Consider the following 27,810-nt stretch of genomic DNA (forward strand, 5'->3'; position numbering starts at 1 on the left):
TTCAGTTTGGCAAAACATTTTATTCACAAAATCTCCCATTCCTCCTTAACTCTCTGCTCAAATAACTCTTAAGGCTGGAAGCCGATGTTTGATATTTACACAGCTCAAAATCTGAATACCCACTAATGTCTTGTAGCTGTTCTACGTACTCTCAGCTTTCTACTCCCTCCTCCCCCATCTTTGTTCTTAAAACCTAATGGTAATACTGTATGAAGAGCTCAGACAGGATGAATAAAATCCCTGCCATCCCTCCCCACCACATAATTTGTTAGGAAATCCTACTTCTAAAATCATCGTCTTTTTTTTGGGAGAATGAGGCCATTCTCTGGAATGAGAGCAACTGGCACAGAAATGACTGGCAATCGCAAGTGATACACAAAGGCATTTTTATTGCGCCGGGGAATAACCACTACTGCTCTCTGGTTCACAAGAGTCATCTATGCATTTCAAAAGATATCAGTAAGTCAATGTGCCGAAGAAATTATTACAACTTCTTTCTTAGAAAGTATCAGTATTTCTGCTTTTCTTTTTTCACGTATCTCTGGCTCCCTTGCAACTTGCCTCACTTGATTAAAATTGACAAATTTTGGTAGGACGGTTACCAATTTAAGTAGGTAAGGCTCAGGGGAGGTGTCTCAGTATGATACTGAGATCAGACCGACAGACAGTGATCTCCAGGCATCAGCTTCAGCTGCTACAAGCTAACTGTACCAACTATGGAGATGTAAGGGTGGGGCTGGTCACCCCAAGCAGCCTACTTCAAAAACTTTTAAGAATCTTTAATGTTCTATTAGGGATCTTCTTGCACTTTCTTCCTGAGCATCAAATATGTAAGGTGCTAACTACATAATACTCTTCCCTTCTACCACCAGGCAATCCAGAGCCAAAAGTGAGGTAGCAGGCTGCACACTGAGCAATCTCTGGTGTACCTCCTCCCAATAGTCGTTCTTCCTTCTCTTGCTTGGAATGTTAAGAATGTTTCCCCTTATTTGCTTTCTTGCCAACCCGCTGATGAGGAGTGGGAACAGGTATCATGAACCCTCAGGTTTTCCAGAAACTTGAGGGAAGAAGAGATCTTGGCAAGCATTCATTTATTCACGTAACATAAGCCAGACACTATGCCAGGGGCTGGCGATACAGAAATGAGTAAGACATGATCCCTGGCCCCTCCCATCCCTGGAATGTCTACTAGGAAGAAGCTGCTAGAAAAAGACAACATGCTACTTTAAAGCCAAGAGGGGCCAGTCTCCCATTCCAGCTTGGTACACACTGAACACATTTGAGGCTTATGACTGGTTCTTTTACTTACAAATATTGTTTAGACACATTTTCAAATGTCACAGCAATCAATAATAAGGAATGGATTTTATCTATATTGACAGTTCTTTCAACCTTAAGAGTGAACTGCTACAGGTAAGATTCAATCACATTTTTCAGGAGAAAGCTATTGAGACCAATATGCTTTGGTTATCTAATAAGGGTGGAATGACTTATAATGCTATTTACTCCAGGCAAAGAGAAAATACAACAGACATAGGATCTTGATTTCAACGTAGTTCTCCTCCATGTGCATTTCTCTGTCCGTTTAGGTCAATGCCAACTGGTCCACCAGTGAACATGTCCACCGGCCCTGAGCTAACTCATTGGTTTATAATTATTCCTGACCTAAGGTGTTTTACTTCCCCTCTCCATAGGTATCTGGCACTGTTGAGTGAAGCCAGTTAATGGGAAGGTAAAAACAGCAAAATAAGAAAGTATTGTTTCCCAAATAGAGAAGGGAATGGTGGTAGAGATTCTCAAATAGAGAAGGGAATGGTGGTAGAGATTCTCAGCCTCCACTTTGAGCTGTAACAGAATAAACAAACATTTCTACATTAACCCTTCACATTCATCGTCATCTAAAGATATGGCATTCACACATTCTGCCAGATATTCTCACTATTATAAATGTACCCCCCAATATCAATGCTTGTAAGAATGTATAACAAAATACACGCTGTGCAGATATAAATACTCTGTAAAAATCCACAAAAACATCCAGGGCCCCCAAAGAAGAGAGGCATAAACAGATACAAGATGATAGGTCTTTCTTAGCAGAAAACGCTGCAAGTGAAGAAACTGGAGTGAAGAAAGTGGGGGAAGGAGTTCCGAAGTGAAACAGAGGAAAGCTGCTCAGGAGATGACTGCGGGATATTTATTAGAATCCTTGAAAAACATCACGCCATCTTTCCAGAAGAAGAGAAGAGGTTTACTCTGGGTGGCACAGACCAATTCAGCTTTCATGGTCTTCCTCCGTAGCACTGACCAAATCAAAATACTGCAGCGTTTCACTGTGGTTAACAGGATGGAAGGGAGGAAAAAACTAAAAACAAAGTATTTGGATTTGTCTAAATACTTTAGAACTTGATATAAATGTATCAAGTACATTACAGTTGTTTTAGCTGGACGAAAAAGAAAACAAAGAATCAAAAATAAATTACTAATAAACATGAAAAAGATAACATGTTTCTAATATGACAATAGAGTTTTGGCCAAAGATATGTAGACATTAAGCTAATACAATTCAAATATCCACCATCTTCGGTTACCTTATCTGTTACACTGTCAAGTTGTTCAGCAGGCACACAGGTGCACACACACACACTGTATTTTCTGGCTAGTGTCCTTTGCTATTTGATTTTTGCTCTAGCATAGAGTTTTGGATGTCTTAAAAACTAAACTCTTTGTAAACAAACAGTATCTTCATCTCTGAAGCATAAAATTACATGGTCTTGACCCAGAGAAAGAGGAGAGACATTTAATAGACATTTCTCTTCCAGTTAAGTAGGAGTCTGATCTTCTACAAAATAGTTTGTCTTTTTAATAAAGGTTGAAAAAATGTCCACCCTGGATTAAAAAATCAGTTAACCAAGGGGAACGTATTTTTTTTTTTAAAGAGTAGTTTTAAAAAGTATTAACTGGTGTCCATTAGACATATTTCCTTATATTCAGCTACTAGAGAAAAAACAGTTCCCAGGGAATTTGGGGCTTTCTGCTTCTATATGTGGTCATCTTGTGCGAGTGTTCTAATCTAATCTACTCCCTGCCCATACATAGCCTCCTATTCATAAGACTGGCTGAGGTATTCACGCTGAGATGAATACACATGCTCTAAGACCAGACGCTAAAACCTAACGGGCCCAAGTACTGTCTGCGAACATCAACATACCCAATGATGAAAACTTTTGTAATGTTTTCATCAACATAAAATGGGTGACATTATGTATGTGAGGCTGCATCCTATTAAGAGTTCAGAGACTCCAGATCCATAGCAATGAAGTCGCCTCTAGGGACAGGTTCTTCTATTAAGTGGTAAGAAAAAAGTAGCTTTTGTTGCTTTTAAAAGGTTATTTAACACTTGGATATTTCTAGCACCGTCAATTCTGAGGAACTCTACATATTTCAAAGCAAGTGGCTTTTGATCCTATGAATAGGTTCACTTCTAATTCAGCATCCTTCAGAAGAGCCCATTACTGGCTCTAGAAAGCTGTCAATGTCCAGAGCAACACATTATTACTCTGTAAACTCAGTGATTTAGGTGGAGAAATAATATCCACATTTTAAGTAACAAAAACCCGAGGCAGCTTAAATGACTTCTCCAAGCGACCTGGTGACTCTAGGACATTTATCTCCACTACTGTTGCTCAAATCCATCAGAGAATAGCTCTGGACAGTGGAATAAACATACCACACCATGGAATGAGCCCAGGAGACCTGCAGAGCCACGTCTCAGTTTAAGAACACAATGTGTGCACCACACACACACACACATACACACACACACACAGTCTTTGTCTATAGGCAAACAGAGAAGTGGCCGGTGAGTTCAGCTGCTTACAGAGGAGCATGTACTGGTATGTAAGGTTCCAGCTAAGTAAAGAAAAGGGATGTGAAAGTGCAGCCACTTCCGTGCCCTTTGATCACACACAGACTACACAAGAGCACACACAAGCTACGCATATTACAGCAACAGCGTTCCTCCTATTCAAGATTGTCCAGTGAAAGGAAAACTGGACCTCTGAAATGATTAGCAAAGAGAGGCATGTTTCCACACACAATAAAGCACATCCAACCATCCTCAATACCCATCGAGAATGCTAAGATACCTTATAGGACAATAACAACTTTCAATTGTCGTTGAGGTTTGACCTGATTTACACATCACACACTATATATCTCCATCTATGCATTCCCTTGATGGGTCGTGACTCTATCAGTCATCGGGCAGAGGGGAATCTCCTGGTGGTGAAGCCTTATCCTCCCACTTGAGACCTACCCTTCTGCCCTGTGAGTGCCCGGCCGTCACCACTGTGGCCTAGGCAATGGGCTTCAGGGGTGTCCAGTCCATAACAACCTTTCTTTTTTTTTTTTTTTTTTTTTTGAGATAGAGTCTCACTCTGTCACCCAGGCGGGAGTGCAGTAGCACGACCTCAGCTCACTGCAACCTTCATCTCCCGGGTTCAAGTGATTCTCCTGCCTCAGCCTCCCAAGTAGCTGGGATTACAGGCACGCGCCATCACACCCAGCTAATTTTCGTATTTTTAGTAGAGATGGGGTTTCACCATGTTGGCCAGATTGGTCTTGAACTCCTGACCTCAAGTGATACACCCACCTCAGCCTCCCAAAGGGCTGGGATTACAGGCGTGAGCCACCGTGCCCGGCACAACCTTTCTTTGTTATGAACACTGTGTCTGCTGTGAGATATGCTGCAGGGCTGCCCTAATCACAGAAAGCAATGGATAGAAGCATCTGACTTTTGCATAGAAAAAAAAAAAAAAAAGCAAAATGTGGGAAAGAGGAGTCCCACTAGTCTTGCTCCACTGTCACTGGGAATCAGCTCAGGGGAACATCTCTTTCCTTCCCAAAACGCTGGAGGAAGTCCAGCCCTGCTGTCACTGGTGTCTCGGTTTATTTGGCCACTCCTGGTGATAGTGGTGCCTGCAGCGTCTGACTGACCGTGAGGTGCTGCTGAAGAAGGAAAAGGTGATGGGAGACAAAAGGGATAAGGTCACAGGATGACAATGACTGCTGTAGCAGAGATGCATTAGAACAGCAAGAGAAGGGACAATCTTTTCCAAGACCATGGATAGTAAGCCTTTTGTTCAGGAGACTCAGAATTCAGAAAACAAGAATAATACTGAATATGTCGGTAAACAAAACAGAAATAAATGAATGGGCTGTTCAATAGTCCAGAACTGTTCTTTTTTCTATTTTAGGGCTGAGGGGTTTCTATTTAGTCTACATGTGTCAGTCTGAGCAATGTGAGAAGTCCCCTCCTCCTGAAGATTTCCTGTTGCACGGCTGGCTCAGCACTGCGGGTAGCTCGGCATTAACAAAAGCGAAACGGTGGTCAGACCTTCACAGGGTCCCTCCCTCACGACGACACTGGTCTACATACTCCAGGCAGGCCTCAGTTCTTCTTGCTGTCCTTCTGAGGCTCACTTTTTGTGGTCCCTAGGTTGTTCCACACCTCTGTGTACATTAAGGTCCCAATGAAGACAAACAAGGTGCCCAGCCAGTGCCACAGGGTGAAAGGGTTCTGGAAGTACAAGATGGAAAAGATGAGGCTCACAAATTTGCGTAGGGTCACGACGAGCGTGACGGTGAGGGAGGCGCATTCCGTGGTGAGGATAAACACACCCCGGATGCACACGTACCTGGAGGAGTGGAGTCAAGGTAGTTTTCTGTAGACTGTACTTGGGGGATCAGTGAGAGAACCTTCTGGCATGGTCCCTGGTTTAACTTCTCATATTCTAAGAAAACGTGAAGGTCCGCTACGGCAGCTCTGAGGCTCCTCCTGGGGAGAACCTGCAGAACAACTCCTGTCCTGCCATTCCATTTATGGGTACCAATTCGAAACCGCCTAAAAAACCCCCAATTATTCTTATGTTGGAGTCTTCCTATGGTTACAATGACAGGCACCTCCAAGATAATGACAGAGGGTGACGCTCTCGGTAAGGGTGATCCCATTCACCTTTATTTATCTTGCCTCCAGCCCTTCTATCCCCTCCTCCAGAAAGGGACTCTGGCAAATCTAGGAGCTGACTTCAGAGGAATGAGGTCAATCTCGATTCGTTTCACTATTTCAAAGACATAATTATTTTTATAATGAAAGTAAGGTCATTCGAAATAACCATTTTAAAAAACGAAAACTTGATTACTTTGAAATTTCTTTTTTTTTTTTTGAGACAGGGTCTTGTTCTGTTACTCAAGCTAGAGTGCAGTGGAGTGATCAAGCTCACTGCAGCCTCGATCTCCTGGGCTTGAGCGATCCTCCCACCTCAGCCTCCTAAGTAGCTGGTAATTTGAAATTTCTTTCAGGACTTTGCAGCAGCTTGTGATCACTGGAAATATCTTAGGACACCAAAAAATCACAGGTACGAATCACAGATGATTTATGCTATACAGTAGTTTTTTGTTTGTTTTTTGAGATGGAGTCTCACTCTGTTGTCCAGGCTGGAGTGCAATGGCATGATCTCAGCTCACTGCAACCTCCACCTCTTGGGTTCAAGCGATTCTCCTGCCTCAGCCTATGGAGTAGCTGGGATTACAGGCACCCATCATCATGCCTGGCTTACTTTTGTATTTTTGTAGAGATGGGGTTTCACCATGTTGGCCAGGCTGGTCTCAAACTCCTGACCTCAAGTGATCTGCCCGCCTCGGCCTCCTAAAGTGCTGGGATTACAGGCGTGAGCCACCACACCCGCCACTATCAATCAATGGACTCCTACACTTCTACTCAGAGCACTTCCTCCTGCTGCCCTGTGCCTTACTGACCTACTGCACCACTAGCATCTCTTCTGCCCTCTACAAGGAGTTCCCTGAATGGGTCTCTGTCTCCAGCTTACCGCAGAATAAATCCAGCGAAAATCAGATTCAAGTCAACACACTGTTAGAAGAAAAGAATGACTATTCCTGTGCCAAAAGAACCTGATGATGACATAAGGGTGACGGCACAGTCCAAAGGATACTGAGTGATGATGTTCATGAGGAGGTAGAACCACATGATGGGCAGGGTCACTCCGATGACTGGAATTTCATATAACTCTGTAGAGGTTACAAGAGGATATAGCCATATTGCTTTTTCACAGCTGAATTTTTCATATTTTGAACAGGGTAATACAGACTGAACATAATAGGAACAGCAACATTGTCTTCCTTGCAAATAGAATTGGATCACGCATCACTTCACTTGCCTTGACTCCAGTCTATAGCAGCCACTAAAGTCATTAAATTGGTTTCTTAAAACAAATAATAGTTTTAATTTTTAAGGAAGTGTTTTACCATTTGCCTGAATAGTACCTCACTTTACAAAGAAAGACTGTGAAGCGCAGAAAAGTTGAAAATGATAAAATGATATAGACAGCCTTAACTACTCAACACAAGAGGAAAGGCGGCTAGCAACTACTGTTTGGAAATATGTTCAATCACACTAGTAATTACAGAATTCCAAAGTAAATAAGACTGTACCATTTTATAGCTACAAAATTAGCAATTCAAAACTTATTTATTTATTTTTGAGACAGAGTCTCACTCTGTCATCCAGGCTGGAGTGCAGTGGCATGATCTCAGCTTACTGCAACCTCTGCCTCCCAGGTTCAAGTGATTCTTGTGCCTCAGCCTCCCAAGTAGCTGGGACTACAGGCACACACCACCACACCTGGCTCATTTTTGTATTTTTAGTAGAGACGGGGTTTCGCCATGTTGGCCAGGCTGGTCTTGAACTCCTGACTTCAAGTGATTCGCCTGCCTTGGCCACCCAAAATGCTGGGACTACAGGCTTGAGCCACTGCGCCTAGCCAATTCAAAATGTATAAATAATATCTTAATCTGGCAAGTTGGTAATGGAACTGGCAGCCACAGGTTGGTGGCAGTATAACTTGGCGTCATTCTTTAAAAAAATCAATTTCATAATCCTTATTAAGGGTCTGTAAAAGTATTCCTACCCATCCTTCAGAATTAATCCTAGTTTAATTCAAAGGAAGAAAAAGGTTCTGCACTCATTAAAGTACTATACATAATAAAGAATAACTCTGAATCAAAATCAAATGCCCAATGATGGTGCAATGGCTACATAAACAAAGGCACTTTCATTAGAGGAGGCATTGTACATTTGATAAAAACAAAAATCATAGAGATTTTACAGCCACATAAAAAAACTCAGAAAAAAAGTAAAAAACAAATATAAAATTATATCCACACAAGGATTACAGTTATGTAAGAATCTCTGTAAACAGACATGGTCTAGAAGAAAATCAATAAAAATAAAATTGGCAGATGTCTAGGTTGATGGAACTGTGAATAACTTTAAATATATTCTTACATTAGTTTTAGGCCAGGAGTAGTGGCTCACACCTGTAATCCTAGCACTTTGGGAGGCCAAGGCAGGAGGATCCCTTGGGCCCAGGAGCTCGAGACCAATCTACCAATCTGGGCAACAGGGAGGTCCTGTCTCTATTAAAAGACACATACACACACACACTCTCACTCTTATGTTAGCTTTATATAATGACACTTGCACAGTAAATTTGTGGGAGGAAATAAAATAAGATGAAAGAGAATACAGACATAGAAATCCTTAATGGCTCAGTTTTTTTGTATTACTAAATTTTTTTCAGGTTTTGAATTATACAGCATAATTTAAGAAATTCTGATACAATGATGCTGAGATCTGGTAAGAAATATTAATTTTCTTTCACCAATAAAATGTCTCATATATACATACACACGCATACACATAAAGACTAATTTTTGAAACTTAGTTCTGGATCAGTGGGCAATGCCAATAATCTGGTATTCTATTATCTTTGATATACTTAGCAAGTATTGAAATGAAAAGGAAGTTAACAAACGTGATTACTTTTTAATAACTTCAGAGATACACAGAATCTCTGAAGGAAGGAGACAATGAATATCACTTAAAATATTTTGACAGATATTTAGCTCTCTTGGAAAATTCACGGATCTCAGACACTTAATCTCAAGGAAAGCAAGAGAAGGAAAATGTATCTTTAACTTGGAAATGATTCTGGAGAAGTTGAAGGCAGATTCTGTAAAACATTTTATCATAAATACCTAGCCCTGTGATTTTTAGAAGCAGCATTCTAACAACTAAATCAATCACATGGAATTTGACAACATTTTTATTTCAATAGCTCTTTGCTACGTGGGACTTCTCAGAGATCTTAAAAACTGTTGTGTTAATATGAAGAAATGATTATTTGAGTAATTCAGAGCCTTACAAACTCTTACACACTACCTTCACATTTTTTGGGGGATGGGGCAAATGGGAGAGGCAACACTATAAATGCAGAGAATAGTCATAACTTCACAACTCATGCTCAGATAGCAAACAAATGTTTACTGAGCACCTACTGTCATTCTACAAAATGCACGTAAGCATTTGAGGTGTGTGCAACATAAAGCCTTGATTTTAAAAACGTTTATTTGTTCCTTGTGTGTTCAATGTGTCTATATTATACTCTGTTAGTAGATAATCAGATCATATAAGTGATCCCTTTCAAGTTAACTGACAATCTATAGCTACTTTATTAACTGGCCAGTTTAAAAAGTAACAGCTAACTTACACTAGACGCTTGAAACTAACTCTGCTTATTCATCTGCTGCCTATCTCATCTGTAACTAGGAGAAAAACCTTGTCATCATTGAGCTCCCCTCTTGCTCTGCTCCATGGCAGCTTGGGCTGGATCTGTGAGCAGCTCTGCCTTTCATGGCAGAGAAGGATAAACAGCAGTTGAGAGAGCTGGACGGCTGCCCAACTTCGCAGGGCTCCAGTCTCTGCAGTGTGCTATAAGTATTCATTTGCATTCTCAAAACATCAAACATTTCACATACAAATGCAAACACACAAATTCCAAAGCAAAATGGAAAACTCGAAGATATTCTTTTACTTCATTTGTAAATAATTGAGAAACCCCTGTAAAAGCTTTTGCTGCTGCAATGACTGGAAAGTGGAATGGAGACATTTTCGAAAGGAACACATGATTTGAATAGGATTATGAAAAAGGCCGAGGTCAAGTCAAGAGTAAAACTGAGACTCTGCCTCAGAAACTGTCAGGTAATTCTACTGTCTAACCCCAAACTCACCAGACTTATTGAACAGAACTGCATGGTCATAAATATCAGAAGCCAAGAAGACGAAACCCGGAAGTGGAAGGGCATGCTATGGAAAGAAACAGGTCAGATAAATGTAAGTGCAAAAACATTATAGAATAATTAGAGTAGCTTTACAATGATTAAAAGTTGTACAGGTTGTTTGACAGCAATACAAAGAAAAGCAAGTTAAATGTATACAGTGCTTCTTGACCACTTCACCTTGTATGGCAGGATATTAACCCCCAAATTATGGTTCTTGCCCTTATAGGGTCTGAGGGCCATCACAGACAAAGCAAACAATGGAGCCAGCATCCTTTCCTCAACAACAGGGAATGGAGAAATTTAAACATATAGTCTTTCTGCACAAAAGGATTTGCTAAATATGCAGACACAATTTAATTTGCTTTGATTGATCGTGATCACCTCATGTAGTGAACTGTGACTCGGAACCCACCAGAGCATCCCATCAAAACTGCTTCAGTCTGTGGGTCTCAAAGCCATCTACCAATAATACACACCTTCAACTACATCAGAGAACGTTAATAATTCACTTGAAGTAACATTGTACAACTTAGGAATTTTCATGTTCCCAGGTTCAGGAAGTTGCTTACATTATAAAACAAAGCCTCCTTGGAGTGTTTCCCAAATCGTTTGTAGAGAGTCTCTTGGAATATCCCCATCCTTGCTGACATCAGAAGAGCAAAAGTCAATGCCCCAATACCTAAAAAACAAACATCAGGTGACAAGATGTCTGCATTTGTTCATTTCCAGATGTTTGTCTTGAAGAACATTATTGTTTAAAGTCCTGCAAATATTATGAACTAATTGTAGAACATGTACAAAACTGTAAAAAGAAATAAAAATACATTATTACCATCTAGTCCTTTATGGCTTTCTACATCTCCTTATATATTCATTTATGTAAATATTTTTACACTAAGACAGGATCAGATTGCATATGGAATTTTATATCTTGCTTTTTTCATGAGCTTTTGCCTGGAATTTTGCTTCAAATCAGTCATTAAAATTTTTTCAAAAGAATGCTTTTAATGACTATGATATGGATGTAGCACACTTAAATGTATGAGGATGGTTATTTCCAATTATTTCATTATTAAAATCAATGTACATCCTTGTATACAAATCTTTAAACAAACGTTGATATATTTTAGGATAAACCCTCATAAGTGGAATTACTGAGTCAAAGGCTGTGGACATTTAAAAAATACAATACACAATATTTTTCCATAAATGCTGTGTCCATTTATACCCAAACTATTTTTATTATATAAAAATAGTTGTCTTACTGTACCCTCAGCAGCAATGAGATAACCATTTATCATCTTGCCAGTATGATAGGCCAACATAAAAAGGTATTGCATTTGGGTTTCAATTTGCATTTCTCTGATTACTAGACTAGTGAGGCTGAACCTAAAATTGTTGGGTACTACTATTTCCCCCATGAACTATATGTTCATATCCTTTGCAAATTTTTCTTATGGAGTATTTTTCTAATAGCACATAAGGATCTTTCTATGTTACAAACAGCAACAAGGGATAAAGTTTCAAAGCCAAGAAGCAAGGAGAACACAGTTCTTTCACTGCTATTTCTCTTCCACTTGGTCAGTCTCAATCTGTTATTGTTATCATTGAAAGCCCTTGGAACGAGTCTCACCTCCATATCAAAAAATGTGAGAACAAAGCTCTACAGGAGCTGCCTATTTAATTCCACAGAGATCCTTGTATTTTTAAAAATTCCCCAGGAGATTCTGATGATCAGTCAGGTTTGGGAACACTGCCATATGGAACAGCTAACCTCTGAAGAAAATAAGTCTTTAGAAATGAGTCCCTCGGAAATTTAAAGAGTCAATTGCTCTAACGTGCCCTCTTGCAGAAGCTTCAACTCGGCAGACGGATCGTGAAGAGACGGATGACATTCAAAGGGTGTGATGTGCAAGTAGACACACACTTTTCTTTCTACACCAGTGGCAACCAAGAAAAACATGGATCCATGTTGCAGAACATACTGCCACGAATGTGGGGGCATTTTCTTTTTTTCATTTCTTGAACGCTAAGGTTCAGAGAAATATGATCCCAGGTGCCTCTCTTCCATGGCATAATTTGTTTAGCTGAAGCTTCTTGTCAAGAAACATTTCTCTTAGGAGAAAACTCAGCAAACACAACTGCAGAGGCAATTAGCTTTATTATAATTATTGTACTTGCCTAGTAACCACCACACAAATGCCTGGAATCCATCATTCTCACTCAAGCTGGACTGGGAAGTCTAGGAAATAAGAAAATAAACTAGACACAGAGAGCAGAACTACGTGCAAAGTGCCGACATACAAGGGAAACATTTATGTTACCCATTTCCCTCCCCTCTTCTCTTTCAGAATCTTTGTATTACATAAAAATTTGAATTGTATTAATTGCCTGGTAACTGGGCCCCAATAGCAAGTAGTGAACATAAAATAATTTGTGAGCTTCTTACCACCTGCTTTGCTGACATAAAAGTGCAAATAAATATCCCCACAGACACCAGGGCAATGGAGGTATATTTGAATATACTGTATCTGCAAAAAAGAAAAAAAAGAAGAAAAACACCTTAGGAAAGCACAGATATGAATTTCCCAGTGATATTTACAGTCAGATGGTGCATGAAAGGACAAATCACTAAAGTATGACAGACAGGATTACTTTCCAGCAGACTCCACAGAAGTATGCATATGAATGAATCAGGAGACTGACTGGTTTCTAACCAACACTTTTCCTTAGTACTGTTTAGTCTGTCTCCAACAATTTGTTGACCAATCGATTATTTCATCAGGAGACAAAAACAGAAATAGACCAGATGTGATGTTGCATTCTGCTCTCAAGAGTCCAAATGAAAGCCTGACCCAGTCCTTACTAGGATCTGTTGCTTTTCCTGTCTTTAGGGGGACCAAATCTGTGTCCTAAGACACACTGTGCGAGTGGAAGAACAGGCTATCAGGTGCAAGCAGCAGGATTCAATGCTCAGAAAATAATCCAATCATCCATTCTCTGGGGGAGGCTTGTTTTTTTTTAAATCTCTGAATGACTTAATGTTGTTTTAAAATGTTGGCATAGTTGGATAAGGGGAAGGATATTCAGATTATAGACCTATGGGCTGTAATAACAGTAGCATTTCACATTAGCTAGTATCATTAGCACCCTCTCAGATTTTTGGTGATCAAGCAAAAGGCCTCAGGCAAGGATTAAAAGAAATTAAGAAGATGAACCATCCCAGGTTTTCTACCCAAATACATAGTATTGTCCTGGTCACAGTACCTCATAAAAGGCCAGCAGAACTAGCTAATGAGCAGAGGAAGGGACTAAAAGGGCCAAGAGGACCACGCTAGGGAGCGGTTGGGGAGGAGGCAGGTACGAGCGGAGGTACGGTAAAAAATAATGAACCCTTCAGTCTGGAAAGATCACGCTGAAGAGGTTTACAACTGAGGCCAAAAATAATAATAAAGGCATGGGTAAGGTGAATATAAATTTGATATTCAAATCCTGGAATGAGGAGCACACTATGAACTTGAGGGGCTTCTACCCAAGATAAAAGGAGATAAGAAGTTACTAATTCACTCTATTGGAAAGTTAACTTATGGAAATTCCTGCTCAATGGGAAAGAGATACACACAGAAAAGAGAGTCAAAAGGCTTAGATAGATGCAAGATGACACACTCAGAACAAGTTCTTAAGGGCAACAGATGCTTGAGAAAGACCCCTAACATTTTGGGGCACTATCAGGAGAATACAATTTCTCTTATAACATGTTCTTTTGTATCCTTGTTATGAGCCAGAATCAAAGGTTGGGAAAGAGCACAGGCCTGTCCCAAGGCGAATTCCACACTATAAGAAGCATGATGATCACTTCAAATGTAATAAACCTGACCATCATATGTATATATATATATATATATGTTTAAATGCAGAGAACCAAGAAGAAAGAAATCAACTACAGTAGTACTTTTCAGGGAATTCATAAGCCTCAGGAGATAAAGGGTCCATGATACGGAGCCTAGTAGGACAGGACAATTGTTCTTTTTATGACACAGCCCTTAATACTTAAAAACTCTAGGTTCTCACATTCTGAATTTACAGCTACTTTCCAAGCATGTATAGAGAGCTTGGGGCTGGATATCAAATACATCGAAACGCTGCCATCAACTTGTATAATTTTGGTCTTAACAGTGAACTTTCCCTGATAAATTTCCCAAACTGTATGTGTTGTCTCTTGCTAACATCCTTCCTCCTTAGGAGTGAGGGGTGAAGCTCAGAATGAAGGTGACAGACAAATACTTTGAAAAAGCATCCCAGGTACTTCTGGTATTTCCTGCTCCTGTCCCCCCTGCTCCTGTCCCAAAGAGAGCCATTGGTGATGGTCACAAAGAACAGTCCTGAACCTTTCATTCCATCTTCTTGGCTATTTGGGCCTTTTTAGGAATTTCCTTTTTAATATGTACAACCATTCCTTAGTTTGCTATGCTGTACTGATAAGCATCTTCTAGGGCAGAAGTATCCCATGGAATTTCTGAGATGTTAGAAATGTTCCACATCTGGGCTCTCCAACGTGGTCACTACCAGCTCTGTGAGTCTACTGAGCACTGAAAATGTGACTAGGAGTTTGAGACCAGCCTGGACAACATGGCGAAACCCAATCTCTACCAAAAATACAAAAAAATTAGCCGGGCATGGTGGCACATGCCTTTGGTCCCAGCTACTTGGGAGGCTGAGGTGGGAGGATCACTTGAACCTGGGAGGTGGAGGCTGCAGTGAGCCGAGATCACACCACTGTATTCCAACCAGGATGACAGAGTGAGACCTCGTCTCCAAAAAAAAGAAAAAAAAATGTACGTGACTAATGAAACTGAGACACTAAATATTTAATTTTCTTTAATTTTGAAAAATGTAAATAGTCACACGTGGCTAGTGGTGACCATACTGCACAGTGAACCTCTCTATCATCTTTGTAAGTTGGCTTCACAGGGTAGTATGACACTAAAATTCAGTGATGCCAAGAGCTATTCAGTTCGACACAGAGACACCACAGGTGTGGCCTCTTACCTGATCAGCTGCTTCAGGACATTGCATGATTGGGCCTCACTAGTAAAGAACTAAGAAAAGAGGTAGATGGCCAGAAGCAAACTTATCACTATTTTGGGACAAGGAATCCAGGTGACTAGCTTATGGACAGGGGCTCAGGGTATCATTTCCATATACAAAATATAGAAGTGTATTGTTTACCTTTTCTTCAAAATGATAATTCCTAGAATCATGTTGGCAATTAGAGAACCCTGCAAAAGGAGACAACAGTAACAGAGAGGTTTAGTGCACTAGGAAAAAAACAACGTAATTCGAGAGAATAGGAACATGGGCAAGGGGAAAAAACATGGAATGAAGGAAGCTAGGATGAATAATTAGTAAAGATTTAGTTGTTCTTATGATGGCAAAAGTATAAACCATAAAAATCTACTATGATGGCCGGGCGCGGTGGCTCACGCCCGTAATCCCAGCACTTTGAGAAGCCGAGGTGGGCGTATCACCTGAGGTCAGGAGCTTGAGACCAGCCTGGCCAACATGGTGAAACTCTGTCTCTACTAAAAAATACGAAACTTAGCTGGGCGTGGTAGCAGTTGCCTGTAATTCCAGCTACTTGGGAGGCTGAGGCAGGAGAATCCCTTGAACCCGGGAAGTGGAGGTTGCAGTGATCCAAGATCGCGCCATTGCACCTCCGGCCTGGGCAACAAGAGCGAAACTCCGTCTCCAAAAATATATGTATATATATATATATTTAAAAAACCTTTTAAAGATGACAATGAGAATAAAAAGGATCAATTCTCAATATAGTCATTATCAGCCCTCCTTGTAGGCATGTTTTGCATCCCGTGAATACTGTATTTTCATATTGGTTTGAAAAAAATTTGCATATTTGTGGACCCACGTGGTTTAAACCCATGTTGTTCAAGAGTCAACTGTAATTGCTCAGTGCTGAAGCCAGGGCTAGCACGAATAAATGATATCATAGACTTATTTTTGTCAAAATTTCCATCACCTAATTTATAAGAGCTTTTAATAAGCTTCTCCCCATTACCTGCACCTTCTACCCCCGACCAGTTTTTTCTTCCCTCAGACGGAGTTTTGCTCTTGTTGCCCAGGCTGGAGTGCAATGTTGCGATCTTGGCTCACCACAACCTCTGCCTCCCAGGTTCAAGCGATTCTCCTGCCTCAGCCTCCCGAGTAGCTGGGATTACAGGCGTGTGCCACCACGCCCAGCTAATTTTGTATTTTTAGTAGAGATGGGGTTTCCCATGTTGATCAGGCTGGTCTCGAACTCCCAACCTCAGGTGATCCACCCACCTCAGCCTCCCAAAGTGCTGGGATTACAGGCCTGAACCACTGTGCACAGCCCCTGACCAGTTTTAATGGAAAAAGTCATGCAAGGATCTCTCTGTTCTCTAAAAAGGTGACAATCAATCAACAGGTGTTTATTGAAAGTCCACTATGTTTTCAATGCTTTGAAGGTCACCTTATTATAATTGCTTTGGAAACTCCCTTCAGGAACAGTACAATCTCACAAAAATCTCAGACTACATGGAAATGTTATCACCACAATTATCAGCCTTTTTTGCCTGGAGTGCTTTAGGAGAAACCCTACCTTCATCAAGAATTTCCCTTTATTATCTCAAGTCTCTGCTTAAAAAAAAAAAAAAAAAAAAAAAAAAATCAGAAAAGACAAGTATCTCTTTCATGTTCTAGAAGTAAATGTACTTTTATGAAAGAAGAAGAGATAAGAAATAAGTTAAATAACATTAATAGCATGTTTGAATATAAAATCAAAGAGATGAGGGAAAATGAAGGTAAAATCTGTTTCCTAGGGAAAATTTAATTTTCTTTTTATTAATCACTCATTAGCCCTCAGAAGAATAAAAGTAAACCATCCACTTTGAGATTTCTCTTTTTGCCTTACTTCTCAGATGAAAGCCACCCTTGCTCACGCATTCACAAACCTATTCTTCTACCCAAGACCACTTACTACAAGAACCTTCTAGTTCTGCCATATATTCAATCGATCTACTTAACTATACTTTTCAGAGGAACATATACACGTGATCCGGCAGCACTTACGGATCTAAATATCATATGCAGGGGCATGGCAATGTTGAGATTCAGGGCATAGTTGTTCACCACGCTCACGGTGAAGAACATGGTCACCATTATGGCATAGTACCTGAAATGCAGACAGAACAGCTCATCAAACAGAATCTAGGATTTCAAGAAAATCAAGTATAGGAAATACATATTTTTGGCTAAAAAGGCATTTCGCCTATTTCCTCTGCGTTGCAAGATTGCATCACTATTATGCCATGTCAACTACTAAGTACACATCAAAATGCTTCACAAAGCCAGACTAACATGGGAAAATCTAAGTTATAAAATACATTTAAAGAAACACTATTTAAAAATTTTCAAGTATACATAGCAACTTAAAATGATTGTATTGATTCTTTGTAAGTAATTTTCATATACCTCTGAAGAACTTGAAAATGGCTGATTTTCTCAAATACCTCCTCTATACACTTGTTTGTACTGTTAATTTTCGCTGTTTCTAAAGAAAGTATTTGCTAAGTTAAGGATTATTTTCAGCCTAGCAGCTGCTAAAATTCTCCCGCATTCTGAACTAGTGGCCTCCAAATTAATGAGGACATGGTTTGACTTGTACAGATTTTTATTTAAAATCAGGGTCTCTGTTTTTTGAAAGTTTATAGGTCTTAAAATAATAGAAACAAAAACTAAAAAAAAAAAAAAAAAAAAATCCAGTAACCCTAATAACTTAAAGGGATAAATACAAATGAATAATTACGAACAGATGAATTAAACAAATAATTTTACATTTGTATGTCATCACTGTGATTCAGAAAATACATAAGATGCCTTCTACATGTATTGGTCCAAACCATATAAAATTGCCGTTTTTATAGGTCAAAAAGAGTTGAATGTCAGAAATTTCATACGACTCACTTACTATATTGAGTAAGAGAAAAAAATAGCATTTAAAATAAATGGCTGAAGAATGCAGGGCAAAGGCAAATAAGTGGTTCCATATTCTTCAGGAAATGTTGATCTTGGAGATTCCCAACCATTTGCCACCTTTGCACATCTGAAGGATATGACAGCACTGAGTCCTAAGTGATCTTCCCTGAAAGAACCCATTCTGCGTTGCTAGTTAGGTGTGGAGCCATACACCACAACAGGCAGTCAAGCCAAGGCTGAATTAATATAGTCTGGAAAGTCTGAGGAACTTGACAATGAACACACATGCAAAATTACCAGCAACAGCTTCTTCACAGCTTCTAAATAATATACTATCAGCGACTTTACAAAGTTTCTTGCCAAATTTTCTTAGTTCTATCTTGAAGAGGTGCCATTTACAGAGTTTGTCGAGGTCTTTTAGGGTAATTAATTTAACTATTCCACATTGCTTGCCTAGAAATCGTGGATGGGGATGAATGACATGAGCAAAATTTTGCTTATGGCTCCACCTACAGAAAATAAAATAGCCAACACACATAGGACATGCATGGGAATATGGTTATGAGGGCAAGATCACAGAGACCCTCAAAGGGCAGGATGGGGAGTCTGGACATCATTCAGAACATCGTGGTAACCACAGAGTGGGGCGACATGATAAAATGATATTAAGTAAAATGGACGGATGAAGAGGTGGGAGGCAGGGAAGTCAGCCAGCTAGGATGCTATTATAAAAGATATGGTGACAAGGTATACTTCCTGATCTATGCTAGTGGTGGAGAGAATGGGGACAGATAGTGGGAAGAGGTGGGAAAGGGCCAGAGGAGTCAAGAAATGCTGGGGCTTTTACTGCGATGTAAATGCTGGTCTTTAGGGGCAGAAAGTTTTATGCAGATACTAAAGCCAATGAAAAACTAAAACTATCTGGAATATTTAGCATCGCACTGGGAACTTTAAAAGTATAATATTAACAAAATTCAGCCAGATTTTCTATAGCAAGCTACGTAAGAATGCTGCAAAAGAAAACCAACGAAGATGGGCCTTTGCCTTCAAACTTGGATATATTCATACCAGAATGTCGCTCTAAACGGGAGGAAGTGACATCATCCTACTAAATACTCACAACTGGATGGATTACACTTTTATCTCAAGTCACTCTCAGCAAGAAGGCTGAGTTTTCAATACACTGTTTAACATAAGAACTGCCCTGTTTTCTATTTGGCCCTGTTTTCTATTTGGCCCCATGAGTACAATTATGCACATTTGGACTAATGTACTACAGGTCTGGCATCAACAAATGTTGACTTTGCTTGCCATTCATTTTCTTTTAATTGAGGTGAAATTCATGTAACATAAAATTAACCGTTTTAAAGTGAACAATTCCGTGGCATTTAGTACATTCACAAAGTTATGTAACTACTACCTCTATTTATTTCCAAAAGCCATTTGTTTTTAAGAAGAAACAAGGATACTCCCCTTTTAGAATGTTTGATAACTTCACCAACACAGAAGACAGCACAAAATTTGTGGTCACACTAGGCCTTCTGACTAATCCTATACTAAATAAGAACACACACACATACACACTCTTGTCTCCATCATGGTTATTTTAAACCTCGTGGCAGAAATTTTATTTTCGAAGTAGGTACCCCGGATTTTCACAACATATTAAATTCAGAAAATGACTTATTATTCTACTGGTATCTTTGAAATAAATCTTATAAAAGAATGTCTCATCCTCCTTTTATACAGGTACCACCTCTTTACTTTCTTAAAAAATCCAAAAGCTAAAAGAGACTCTAATGTACCATACCTTATTGGGATAGCTGGTGGCTTCCTTCCCAAATCAGCTTCAAAGAGGAAGCCTTCCACAGCAATAAATAAAAATTGTGCAAATGTCACAATGTTCCCACATCCTGGATGCTTCCTGTATAGTGAATAATAAAAGAGGGGGTGAAGGCACAAAAACTGAGATACAGAACACTAAAATGCATTCTAATTAGAGGGCCAGAATAACAGCGTGGATGGATTTCAATTACCCACTGTCCTTTATCTCAATGTTCATAGCCTTTGGATCACATATACTTAGCATTGATCTCACAGAGAAGAATGTCAAGCTTTCTTATTTAACTCTTCCTTGCGTGTATCAGGCCATGAGTGAGAATTACTGTGACGACACACTTGTTCCCAGAACTACGATACAGCTTTCCTAGTAAACTGCAGGAAATTGGTCATATGTTCTTATTGGGATCTTTGCTTCACCAGAAAGGTCTTTAATCAGGATCCCAGTCAGCTTAGGTAGCAAAGCCCAGGGACAGAAATATGCTCAGGTCTCCTGGAATGTTTATATATCCCTCCTGACCAGGAATCACCAAGACTGCTGTCAAATGAAAAATGGACCCAGTGTTGATGATAGGAACATTACTTTAAATGGTGCCCAGCAACGGGGCAAAATTGTTCTTGGGATGGGGGAGATATCTTACTCTTTTTATAATAATAAAGTACAAATATACATACAGTACCTGAACCAGTACACACTATATCTATGGCAGGGGAGGGATTAAGAAAACAACGTCTAAAAAGTATTCTGGAGGAGGCATAATGAACAAAAGACTGAAAAACACTGCCGTAGTCTACTATTCTCTACAGCCCTTAACCCAGTGTTTTGAATATATTAGGCACTCAAAAAATGTTTGTGGAATTCAATAGAGTCTCTTTAGTGATCTGTGAAACAGTTGGGGAAGATTCCCCACGTTCAACAGTGATTGTTAGGAAAAAATTTACAAAGTTAAAAACTTCCTCCTGACATTCATCTTGAGGCACTCTGAAAACTAGTCATTTAAAATGTTCAGGTTTTCTTGAGCTTGTCTTCCATTCAGCTCTGCTCAATCGCTGGAAGAAGAACAAAGTGAGCAGTTATCTTTGCTCTCCTGAAGCTTCCAGATTTCCTATAATACCAATATTCACCCGCCTTCGTATTCTGTGTTTTCATCTTTTTTTTTTTTTTTTTTTTGAGACAGAGTCTCGCTCTGTCGCCCAGGCTGGAGTGCAGTGGTGCCATCTTGGCTCACTGCAAGCTCCGCCTCCCGGGTTCATGCCATTCTCCTGCCTCAGCCTCCCGAGGAGCTGGGACTACAGGTGCCTGCCACCAGGCCCGGCTAATTTTTTTGGTTTTTTTTAGTAGAGACAGGGTTTCACTGTGTTAGCCAGGATGGTCTCCACCTCCTGACCTTGCGATCCACCTGCCTCGGCCTCCCAAAGTGCTGGGATTACAGGCGTGAGCCACCACGCCCGGCCTCTGTGTTTTCATCTTGACCAAAGGTATTTACCTGAAGCTGGTGAGAGGTATGTAATTGTATTATTACATATTAATATACTGCTACTTACCAGAAATGACTCCATTCTCCATTGGTATTAGTATTATACAGCAATGCCAAGATATACAAGTCCTTAAATATACCCATTAGGCACAAAAATAAGACAATGCAGGCATGAGCCATTCTTCTACAGAGCTAGGCTTACTAACTGAAGCAGAACTGTTGCTACTCTTTAAGCTCTGCTGCCTATGAAGGTTTCCTTGAAAACTGCTTTCTATTCAATTCAACAAGTTCTCTTTTAGCACTTCTTATGTTCAAAGGACAAGGCTAAATGCAGGAATCCATAAATAATCATGTAAGACATTTACCTCATTCAAGGACCTAATTAAAACCATTAGCCTAAATATGAGTGACAGAAGGAACTTTAACTCTAGATGGTTCCTAGCACGGTGCTTTGGAACTCGGGCCAGCCTACTCTGCTTTTTAAAAACCTGTTTCCCAAATGGTCGGCACGGTGGCTGGCTCACGCCTATAATCCCAGCACTTTGGGAGGCTAAGGCAGGTGGATCACCTGAGGTCAGGAGTTCGAGACCAGCTTGGCCAACATGGTGAAACCCATCTCTACTAAAAATACAAAAATTAGCCAGATGTGGTGGTGCATGCCTGTAATCCCAGCTACTCGGGAGGCTGAGGCAGGAGAATCACTTGAACCTGGGAGGTGGAGGTTGCAGTGAGCCGAGATCATGCCACTGCCCTCCAGCCTGGGTGACAAAGCAAGACTCTTGTCTCAAAAACAAACAACAACAACAAAAAAACCTATTTACCCAAAGAGGCTCACTCTTCCACTTCTAATTTGATTAGTCTGGGGTAGGACCCTGGAATCTGTACTTTTAAAAGCTTTCCACTTGATTGTCACATGCAGCCAGGTTGGAGAAATACCAGTCAAGGTGCAGGGAAAGGGCTGAGAGTGTATGTGAGTGCATGTGTCACTGTGTATGTGAATGCACAGGTAGTTCTCAGGTGCTGACACAAGGTTGAGAACCATTATGCTCCACTGTGCTTAAAAGTACACACCGACATGCAAGATGCTGCTGTCACTTGCTATGTGACAGAAGTGAATTAATTTATCTAAGTCTAGTGTTTTTATCTTTAAAATGGAAACCATATGAGTGCCTATCTCTGATTTATTGTAGAGTAAATGAGCCATCCCTGAAAAGCACTTAACACAGTGCCTGCCACAGAGTGAAAAAGGCAAATATGATGACCAGTATTTAGGATCTTGCATGCTGAAAGGTCTTCAGCCTTTAAAAGACATTCCAGTTGACTAAGTTTTCTCATCTCTAAAATGAAACTGATTTCACTGTTGTAGTGAGTATTCAATGAGAAAATATATGTAAGTGCCAAGCACAAGAGGTAATCCAAAAGAGGCTTCAAAGTTTCCTTCTATGTTCTCTTTAACAAGCTTAGGCCAAGTCAACTAAAGAACAATTATCAAGACTCAATTATGTGTAGAGTTAGGTGGCTGCTTCCAGGGAGCCCCCAACTTGAATGGGACTGGATCTCTGCCCAAGAAGATGACAATATGGGAGAGCCAGATGCGAAGAAGGAGGACGTCAGAAGCCAGTGCCTTAGCAGGGATGGTGATGGGACAGACCATGTCCCATTTACCTTTCTGCTCTCACTTTCGGGTCAGTGACCCACCTTTACTCAAGCAAGAGAATGAATGTGAGGGTTCCAATGTGATCTAGAATCTTATAATTTCTACAAAAGATAAAAAGAGATTTAAAAAATGGTTCACATGACATGTGTATTCGCTATAGGATTTTTAAAAAGGGCATCTTAGTACTTTTTATTTTATAGAGGTGGGTATTGATATGCCCATTTCATTCCATTTCTAAAGACGCAGAGGGTCCCATTGCACTGCGTCAGGTAAGTCTCCCAGCGGTCAACGGCAAATAAATGGCATTTGCGGTTACCCTTAGCATTATGATTATTACAATTCAGTGGGGTTTGGTATGGGTTTTTAGTTGTGCAATAATTGCCACTATCTAATGTTAGGACACTCCCAAGAGATACTCTATTCCCATTTTGAGTCACTTCCCATTTCTTCCTTTTCCCAGTCCAGCAATAACCCTAATCTACTTTTTGTTTCTATTTCTATAGAATTTAAAAATCTCCCTAATGTACTCAAATAATTTAATTTTTGAAAGCTCAACTTATGAAGCCTTTTCGAAACACACTGTTGTATAGCTACCAATGGAATTATTTATTTTAACTTGAATAATTCATTTTAAAACTTCAGAGTAAAAACTTGGATCCCTTAATCTTGTTTTCTTGAGCTCTGTTCCTCAGGAATTGTAATCACTAACTGCAAACAGTTTCTCTTACTTTGAATTCTCTTGGCAAAAATTCCAATTTTATTTAAAAAAGAATGCAACTTTGAAGAGAATGAATTGGGCAGATCGTTTATGCCGTTTGCATTTCTTTTGCTGAATTTAGGAAACTATTTAATTCAAGATCAGGCACTTGAATGAAAAATAAAATAGGAAAAAAAATGTTTCAGATTGTTTTTCTGATGTAAGGCATGCACTATCTTGCCTAGTTAGTTAGCTGGTGTGTGTATATCTTGTTTCCAAGGTAGAATGTAAGCTCCCTAAGGAGGAATATCAAGGCACTCGTCCATTACTACCTATCTGCTCTGTCCACTGCATTGTGTTTTATTATTGGTCCCAATCATAGGGATAAAAATCAGAAAGAAAAGCCTAAATTTGTTTTCCAATTTGGGGAAAATGGTTAAAAATGTCCTCTTCTTCCTGCAAGTCACTTAGCATTTATATTTAGTGTTATACTTGCTACTTATTAGGGCACCTAATGGCTCCAAGCCAGCCAATATAAAAAGCACAGTTCCTAGGCTATAAAAATTTATGGGCCTTCCACTGCGATGTCCCAAGATAAAGTCACAAATTCCAAGGCCATATCTAGAAAGAACCTTAAGGCCATCTGGTTCAACTAGCTCTTATTTTATTGATCTGTAACACAAGAAGTGGAGACTTGTCTTAGGAAAAGGCTCTATTCAGTCTGGTGCACCACTGATTATTTTAATAAATGCACCTCCTCACCACTTTATGAAAACCCATTGTTTTATGCAAAAAATGCAGATTTACAAAAAAAAGATAAGTGATGATTTATTTACAAATTATTCAAAATATTTTAAATAGAAGCTCCTATAATGCATGAAAATATTTTATAAAATTAGATTTGTCCACGACTTTGTAGGACCATAAATATATAAAAAAGAAATATATCTTTCTTTTATATATTAAAGAAATATATCTGTATTGAAACCAAGTTGTTGGACAGAATGGGAAGCCCTACAAGTGTGCTTTAGGCTTTACATGCGCATCTCACTTCATCCTTCAAAACTCTGTGAAGCTGGTAGAACCATCATCACCATCACCCCCTTTTACAGTTGGGTCAGACTCAGGGAGATCAAGTAATTCAGTCAAGGGCTCACAAACTAGTAAAGAGGGGATTCAGTTGCTTGCATATTCTCATGTCATACAGCCTTTGGCAAGATTTAATTTAATGGCATATTCAACACAAATATTACCATTATTCCCTGACTTTCATTTCCATGGCTGGCCCGATGATATCACTTTTTTATATTTTCTTTCTTTATTTTTTGAGACGTAGTCTTGCACTGTTGCCCAGGCTGGAGTGCAATGGTGCTATCTCGGCTCACTGCAACCTCCGCCTCCCGGGTTCTAACGATTCTCCTGCCTCAGCCTCCTGAGTAGCTGGGATTACAGGTGTCCACCACCAGGCCCAGCTAATTTTTGTATCTTTAGTAGAGACGGGGTCTTACCATATTGGCCAGGCTGGTCTTGAACCCCTCACCTCGTGATCCACCCACCTCGGACTCCCAAAGTGCTGGGATTACAGGTGTGAGCCACCATGCCTGGCCAACTTTTTTATATTTTCAAATCAATTGTTGCCAAAGTGGCCTTCCTTTAAAAGTGTATCAGATTTACAGTTGGATACAATTTTTTTTTCATTTTTTATCCCTCATCACCTATTCCCAAGTCAAATAACAGATCTTTATCAACACCTTCTGTACAATAAAATGTCAAGCTCCGTAACAGCAAAACTTAACCCCACACAGAGTTTACCTTAAGTAAACTGGTTGCTTTGGGATGATTTAATCAATGATATCAAATAAAATAAACTTCTAGTAGGCACCACATGAAGAACTGGATGACCAAAATCTATGGGCTGCTCAAGTTCAAAACTGGCAGGGAGGTTGAAAAAGGTATTGGACTAGGAGCTTAGATATCTTGGGTCCCATTTCTGGCTCTGCCACTTACAAGTAGTGAAGGGTCACCTAACTTCTTTGGACCATTTCCACTTCAGTAAAACAGTTTATAATTCTTGACCAATCTTCTGCACAGGATTGTTCGGATGATCAACAGAGATACAAGTTGAGTATCTCTCATCTGAATATCTGAACTCTGAAATGCTCTAAAAAATATGAAACTTTTTGAGCACTGATATGATGCCACAAGTGAAAATTCCACACCTGACACCTTTGCTTTCTGATAGCTCAACGTATACAAACTTTAATTCATGTACAAATTATTAAAAATATTGTATACAATTACCTTCAAGCTAAGGTTATGTGTATAAGGTGTGTAAGAAACACAAATGAGTTTGTGTTTAGATTTGGGTACCATCCGTAAAATATCTCATTATGTATATGCAAATACTCCCAAATCCAAAAAAACAAAAAAACAAAAAAAAAAACACCAAATAACACCCGTTCCCAAGCATTTCAAATGAAGGATACTCAGCTTGTAATGTATAGATTCAGAAACACGAGCTAGAGAACACTATAGGTATTGTTTTACTGCCAGGAAAAGGAGCCCAAGAGAGGCTAAGTGACTTGACGGGCTACACAGCCAGTGGACGACGGAGCCAAGAGTGAAATTCACAACCCAGCTTTTTAGTCCTGGAGGCTTTTCCACACCACCTGTTGTCTCTTCTGTAATAGCTTCTATCCACTGAACTTTGCACATTCAAAGTGACCTCAAAGAGCCCTCTCAGGTCACTTGGACCGATCTTCTACTTGCTTTTTTTTTTTGTCTTTTTGCAAGCCACCTCAAAGAGCACTCTCGGGTCACGTGGACTGATCTTCTACATAAAAATCTGTTCTACCGCATCATTTATGTATGTTTGGGCAAAGTACTCATAACCATTTCCAAGGCCAATAAAGCAAATGCTTTGCAGGATGCCGTAATAAAAATAAAACTTTCTTTGCAGTATGTACAAAGTCAGACTGCTTTACAAGTCAAAAACCTTTGCTCAAGTCCAGCCTGTGCCATTTAACAGGATCGAAAAAAGAGCTAGAGTTGGATGGGAAGGAAGAGAGAGTGGTTTGGTGAAGGAACCTTGGTTCTGACACTAGCTCTCTGCCGACCTTGGACTGGTCATGTGAAAAACTCTTCAGACTTCAATACCCCCCGAGTGTGGAAAAGGGGTGACGACAGCAACACCCTGAGTCTTCCCCTCGCAGGAATGCTTTGAAACTGTTAGGCGGGACTGCGGCCGGTGCGCAGTTTTGGGAAGCAGCGGACTCAGCGGGGTCCCAGGCTGCCCAGACAGGACGGATTGCTGGGGGCGCTCAGGCCGTCCTGCCCCGGGCTCCGTGGGCGGCGGGGTGGGGACAGGGCGTGGGCGCGTCCCGGGGGGACCTCTCCTCCAGCTTCCTCCGCCCCGCCCCGGGAGACCGGGTGCGGCCCGAGCGGGTCACTCACCGGGCCAGGAGCTCTAGGAAGATCACGTTACTGCAGCAGCCTGCGAACACCAGGCCCACCGCCAAGGCCGGGCGCATGGCCGGTGCAGGGTTGGGGAAGCAAGCGCACAGAGTAAGCGCCCGCCTATACCGCTACCCCAGGAAGCCGGCCTCCTGCCTCTTCGCTGCGCAGCACATCGCACCGTCCTGGAAAGCCGCTCTCACTGGGGGCCGCCGCGGTCTCCCCTTCTCCCGCGGCCAACACCGACGCTGCCAAGAAGCTGTAGTTCGCAGTCAGCCTCGGTCCCATTCATCCGAGGGGGCGTCCGAGCCCCGGCCAGACTACATGTCCCAGGATGCCGTGCACCTTTACCTCAGGATGCGACGTTCCCGCTTCCGCCAGGCAGCTCCGCCAGAGAGGACAGGGGGACGAGGTGCCCGGCATGACTCGCGCGATAGGCGGCCGCGGGGCTTGCTGGGAAATGAAGTCCCAAA

General features: G+C 40.6%; 1 protein-coding gene across 3 annotated transcripts; it reads right to left on the bottom strand.

Moving 5' to 3' along the window:
* SLC35B4 (solute carrier family 35 member B4) lies at positions 1-27,790 on the bottom strand. Of its 3 annotated transcripts, none has more exons than XM_519393.8 (10): positions 27,338-27,790; positions 20,024-20,137; positions 17,308-17,410; positions 15,427-15,476; positions 12,647-12,728; positions 12,379-12,439; positions 10,767-10,876; positions 10,147-10,222; positions 7,011-7,086; positions 1-5,696 (listed from the first exon to the last, which is right to left on the bottom strand). In XM_519393.8, the coding sequence occupies exons 1-10, from the start codon at positions 27,412-27,414 to the stop codon at positions 5,450-5,452; spliced, it is 996 nt and encodes a 331-aa protein (XP_519393.1). In that variant the 5' UTR covers positions 27,415-27,790; the 3' UTR covers positions 1-5,449. The 3 variants fall into 3 exon arrangements, 2 of the variants coding, with proteins under 2 accessions (XP_519393.1, XP_054511167.2); XM_054655192.2 differs by having other exon boundaries at positions 2,181-5,578; positions 6,888-7,086; XR_010158997.1 differs by having other exon boundaries at positions 5,110-5,578; positions 5,697-7,086.
* Positions 27,791-27,810: the final 20 nt, after the last annotated feature.

This window comes from Pan troglodytes, chromosome 6 (assembly GCF_028858775.2).
Source record: "Pan troglodytes isolate AG18354 chromosome 6, NHGRI_mPanTro3-v2.0_pri, whole genome shotgun sequence".
NCBI classification, from domain to species: Eukaryota; Metazoa; Chordata; class Mammalia; order Primates; family Hominidae; genus Pan; species Pan troglodytes.

Excerpts from the sequence above, each read along its gene's own strand:
- SLC35B4 (XM_519393.8), bottom strand. The coding sequence starts at position 27,414 with ATGCGCCCGGCCTTGGCGGTGGGCCTGGTGTTCGCAGGCTGCTGCAGT. Across the intron at positions 17,411-20,023 it reads CCACCAGCTATCCCAATAAG|GTACTATGCCATAATGGTGA; the intron begins GTATGGTACATT and ends TCTGCATTTCAG. Across the intron at positions 10,877-12,378 it reads ATTTGTGTGGTGGTTACTAG|GTATTGGGGCATTGACTTTT; the intron begins GCAAGTACAATA and ends TTTGTTTTTTAG.